Source organism: Plectropomus leopardus, unplaced genomic scaffold, assembly GCF_008729295.1.
Source record: "Plectropomus leopardus isolate mb unplaced genomic scaffold, YSFRI_Pleo_2.0 unplaced_scaffold1100, whole genome shotgun sequence".
In the NCBI taxonomy this organism is placed as follows: Eukaryota; Metazoa; Chordata; class Actinopteri; order Perciformes; family Serranidae; genus Plectropomus; species Plectropomus leopardus.
The window spans coordinates 141-5,439 of record NW_024611618.1 but is presented as its reverse complement, the minus strand read 5'-3'; the positions used below and the strand labels follow the sequence as shown (position 1 = coordinate 5,439).

At 41.4% G+C, this 5,299-nt stretch overlaps 2 protein-coding genes across 2 annotated transcripts; one reads left to right on the top strand and one right to left on the bottom strand.

Annotated features, from left to right (window-relative positions):
- The first annotated feature begins 1,130 nt into the window (after nucleotides 1-1,130).
- LOC121963370 (zinc fingers and homeoboxes protein 3-like) lies at nucleotides 1,131-2,501 on the top strand. The gene has a single exon (XM_042513656.1). It carries the CDS (start codon nucleotides 1,131-1,133, stop codon nucleotides 2,499-2,501), a length of 1,371 nt encoding a protein of 456 aa, XP_042369590.1.
- A 1,148-nt stretch (nucleotides 2,502-3,649) lies between these two features.
- LOC121963368 (cell death activator CIDE-B-like) lies at nucleotides 3,650-5,037 on the bottom strand (the record flags this gene model as incomplete). Its single annotated transcript, XM_042513655.1, has 3 exons — nucleotides 3,650-4,027; nucleotides 4,599-4,789; nucleotides 4,879-5,037. Coding segments are annotated over 3 exons (492 nt in total), but the record flags the coding sequence as incomplete, so codon positions are not given.
- Between the last annotated feature and the right edge of the window lie 262 nt (nucleotides 5,038-5,299).

Sequence of the window (5,299 nt, the reverse complement as noted above, 5' to 3'; positions counted from 1 at the left end):
TAAGTGATTTAGCAAGTTGACTTGAAATTAACACTTAATATTTGAGTCGATTGACTTTTATTTCATTTGCAGCATTACAACATTAAGTAAAAGCATTTAACATTTCAGTTTAGGTTAAATCAGTGTCTGCAGCACATTAACCCTTTTATCATAAACATTATGATGCCAGCTGGTTAAAAAAATGTATTTTTTTGGTCATAAAATAGATAAAGTAAAAATAATACATATAATATATTTGTTTCTTAAAACAACACTGTGCCATGTTGGTAAGAAATGGAAAAAAAGTGGAAATCTTACAATTTTAATAAAATAACCGTATTGGAAATATTCAAAATTATTAAACCTATACATATATGTCGGGATTTATCGAGGAAAATCATGGAATTTTCCAAAAGCTTGACACTTTTTACATTTTTTATGTTGTTTTTGACTTGGATAATTTTTGTTTGTGGATAAAAAATAGTAGCATTTAGAATTTTAAAAAACTGTAGAAAAATATGTGATAAATGAATATCCTCTTACAGTAATTGTTGTCATAAATAGCAATAAGAAGGATTAAAGTGAGTTAAATGGTTACTTTATGTAGAAATAAGGGAACTGGGATGGTTTATATTTTGGTATCGTTACGTGTGTTTTATGTTTGTGTTTTGGGATATTATTATTTATTAGTTTAATGATTGTGGTCATTGGGAGAGCTGGATCACATGGATATGGGCAGTTACATTCATAATCTAAATGAGTATCTGCTTTTCACCTGTGTCAGGATGATCGTAAGAGAGGGTGAAGTGGGTCGCCGTAATTTTTGTTGGCTGCACTTTTTCTTGATCGCTGTGATTATTTTGGCTAAGTTTTGATAAGTTGATTCCTTTTCATTATTACATTTTTTGAACATTTTGAACGTTTTGTACAACAGACCAGGCCCAGCCTCAGCCTCTCAGCAACTTTTATTTTGTTCCCGTAGTCGCTACACTCCAGGTTTTTAGATTTGGGGTGTCTTAACCCCTTCTGTTTGCTCTTTTCAGGAGTCATTCTCACAGATGAGAAAGATGATGCAAAAAGCGAGATGCGAATTCCCCGAGTTCAGGCAAAACACCCCTGACCCCCCCGAAGAGACTCTCACAGAAACGAACATGGCCCTGATGGCTTTCAGTCTGAACCAGAACGGTGCTCTGTGTCTCCCCCTGGTCTCTGACGATCAGAGGCTCATATGGGTGCGCTCGAGCGAGATCAACCTAAGGCTGGATGGCGCCGCGGAGCTGGACAAAGCCTTCGACAAGTTCCCATACCTGACAGAGAACCAGACGGCAGCGCTGGCGGAGCGCTGCTCCCTGCACCCGGACCAGGTGAAGGTGTGGTTCATGGGACAGAGGCTCCGATACGGCATCAGCTGGGACTATGAGGACATCAACAACGTTCGGAGGAAGTTCAAGTTGAATTGGGGAAAGGAAGAGCTGCAAAACTGGATGAAGGAAAAGGACAGAGGAGAGGTAAAACAGCCTGCTGGGAAGAAGGTGGAGAAGGTTTTGGAGGAAGAAAGTGCACCTGAGGGAGGGATGATGGGAGAAAATGAGATGGCTAACGAGCAATCGGAAACAAAACCGAAGCTTGAACAACCAGGGAAGAAAGATAAGGACAAGAGGGAAGACGAAGACAAAGGAAAAACTCAGAGTAAGCGGAAAAAGGTGACAGCGTCAGACGAGATGGAAATGAAACGAAAGAAGCGACGGGACGAAGGTGATGTGGAGAGAGCGGGAAGTGAGGAATTTGAGAGGAAAAAATCCACCGGAGAAAGAAAAAGGACGGAAGAAAAGAAAAAATTACTGACGATCCAAGAGAGGCCTGCGCACACGAGCGTTTTGATGCCTGACGAGTCGCTGGGTGGAAGTCCTCTACTCGTCTTCCTGTCTCAAAGTCAAGACTCAGAGCAGCTGAAAAGAGAAGACGCCGTTCCCACGTCCACCTCAGGTACCCTTGAAACAGGAACGGAGGCTAAGCTGGAGGGACACGTGCACGCCGAGTCAAACCACAACGGCGCTGTGACTGATTTTAACCAACTAGAGGAGCTCATGGAAATGCTCGATATCTCTCTTGTTGCAGACGAGTCACTCGGCGTCACCCAGCAGCCGGGTTCACGTGCGGCCGAGGCGTCGACGCCTCCCGCTCGGACGCGCTTAAGCACGAAGACGCAGGCTCAGCTGGCGATGATGAAGGCGGCTTTCTCGCACTGCCAGTATCCAAACGCCGAAGACTACAGCCGACTGGCGAAGATTATCAACATCCCTCGCCACACGTTGGTTCAGTGGTTCGGCGACATGCGCTATTACGTGAAGAAAGTAAAGCCACGCTGGATGACTGAGGAGCAGCACAGCAAGGCGCTGGCTAACGTCAGGTACCAGCAGCACCTGAAAGCGCTGGTGAAGACAAAGCTACGCGTGGCGAGCAGTGAGGGCGCCGAAAAACCAGCCTGGCAGACGTTGCTTGAAATGAGTGAGAACTGTTGAAAGTCTGCCTCCAGTGGAGAAATGATGCCGCAGTCCGCGTCGTCATATCCACCTGAGGGCAATAACCACGAATCGTCTCTTCACGTTTGAAAAGATGCATCACGCAGTTAAGTGACGTTTTAAACTTTAAGACCGTTTTTTTTAAAAGGTTAAGCGACATTGTCGTTGAGGTGTTTCTTAACGTGTTTTTTAACACAAAACATACTTATCTGTTGCGCGTATGAAGTTTTACGCTGATGGTTTTATTGTTTTTCAAGTACGACGCATTCGTTGTGAACAGTTCCGGCAAATCGTTCAAAAATAAGTGACAACTTGTTTCTCGACGCTGTTATGTTTAATATTGACTTGTTATCACCTTTAATCTCAGAGCCACTGCCAACTAGTATTGTCAAAAATACCGATTCATCAATATGTATCGATTCTGAATATTTAATATAGTTGTAATACTCATTTTCCACAGTATTGATTCATCAGTACCAGCTGCAAAGCCTTGCTGTCTCATTACTGTTTCTAACAGTCGTTCTGCTGTTCTCTGCTGTTAAAGTTAAGAATTAAATGTTTTTGCCCTCAATCTTTAATATCCCTGTGGTTTTGAAAATGGTATCAAATATCGATATTTTTTAAGAAACTTACTGTATATTCCACCAACAAGATGACACTACTGCAAATGCAAAATTCACACAAAATTAACAAAAATAAAGTATATTCTTTGAGTATTATGAAGAATATATTGCACAATAACCCTATAAAACTTAAGACATTTTCTAGCACTCAATCGTTACCATTATTTTTTGTCTGTTCATAACCTGAAAAGTCAAGATATTTAAGGGAGAATAAGGTACACAGTCATACAATCACCCCGCATAAGACTATTGCTGTTAACATTTACAGATACCACCTTAACAGATGGTTCTGCCAAAAAAGCTCTTTTCTTTAAGAGTAATATCCCAGAAACAGCCAGAGTTTGCTGTTTGCAAACCCACCAGACTCCATATAAATAAAAAGTAATTTTAGCGTGTATGGAGCCAGCATATTCTCACATCTCACCGGCTGAATTGAGGCTTTATGTCAATCAAGCCAGAGTTTGTGATTGTTGGAACAGCGGAAAGACAAACCAAGACGGGTCTTTGTGAGTTTTATTTTGTTTCTGATAAATTTGAATGAAGTGTTTTTAGGATTGTAAAATAACTGATTTTTTATATGGAGTCTGGTGGGTTTGACAATAGCAATTTCAGAGCTGATTTTCTATATTCTCTTTAACTTCACTTTCAGTCACTTTGACACAAAAACATTGGAAAACAGAATCCGGGTTTAAAAACACCTTAGTAACCCTTTCAGTCAATGATATCAGATGTTACAGCTGAATATGTATCTCTCGGGCCCGTCAGTTCCAGCTGGCGCTGTACTCTGTCCGCTGTGGCTGCCAAAGATCAGCGCCTTCGATAATGCGTCGAATCATGGAGGCGGAAGTGATAAGCAGGTGTCCGGCGGCATGTAGGAGGGTGGAGGCTACACGCAGGGCTTCTCTGAAAAACAAGATAAATTCTCATCAGCGTGATTTTTTATGCTCCATTAAAGCCTACTCAAGTCACATCAAATGATTCATTTTTGTCGCTGTCATTTTGGCATTTGAGAAAAGCTTATTGCGATTTATTTTCTTATGCGACGTCACAAAACAGCATCTTTTTTCTTTTTGAAAATAATTTTGAGTTTGGGTTTTTTTCCCTCTTGTTTATGATTTTGATGATTTTTTTTAAAAAATAATTTTGTTTTTTTTTTTTATTGTGTAATGTTTTTTTTTTTTTTTTAAATATGTTTATTAATTACAAATCAACCTCATACCTTTTTTTTCTATTTTTTCAATAATTTGGGAGGTCGTCTATTTTTTTTTAAAGCAGTTCTTTGGATGAGTTTGTTTTGGGTTTTTTTAAAAAAGATTTTTCTGCATTTGGTACTACTTGTAATAGAGTATTTTCACAGCGTGAAAAGTAAGTAAAGGAGCTGAATATTTCATCCACCTCTGCTCTGAGGGGTGTATTTTCCCCCTGCTGAATGGTTAATCCCTCTTTTGTGCTGACCTCTCCCCTCCTGACTTACCTGAGGACTTTCTTGGGCCCCAGACACTGAAAGTTGGCGCTCACAGAGTACAGACCCTGAAACGTGGCCTTCACACTCAGCGAGCCAAAGACGTCTTTTGGGCTCATCCTGTAGAGGTCAAAGGTGACACGTGCGATGTCTCTCCCGGTCCGAGGCTTGTCGTGGTCTTGAGACCTGGACACGACCGCACCCTGGGAGATCAGAGACGGCATCACATATATTACACACACACATCTGAGGCGATATAATGATAACATTTAACCTCTGCGGTCAAACACACCGGCTGTGGTCTCCACGTCTGTCCAGGCTCCAGGGCCATGAGCGTGGTGTTGTCAGGCAGCGTCATGAGGAACTCGTCGGAGTCCACCTCCGTGCCGTCCTCCTCACAAACCAGAGACAGAGACAGTGCAGACAGGGACAGCAGCAGGGCCTGGCACACCTACGACAGATTCACATAACTTTGGATTTATGTGCACAAGCGCAACCGTTTCCAGTGTTTTTTAAGACTAGGACCCCTTACAAGAGTGTGTATCAAGACCCCTCATGTTTGTCCATTTAACCCTTTAACAGACATTGTAAGCACACGCTTGACTTTTTTTGTGATCAAATTGCTTTTCTAAAAATTTTGCAAAGCCCAATTAGATTTTATGTTTTGATACGATGCTTTTTAAGTATTTTGATTATACTGCAATTCTATTTTT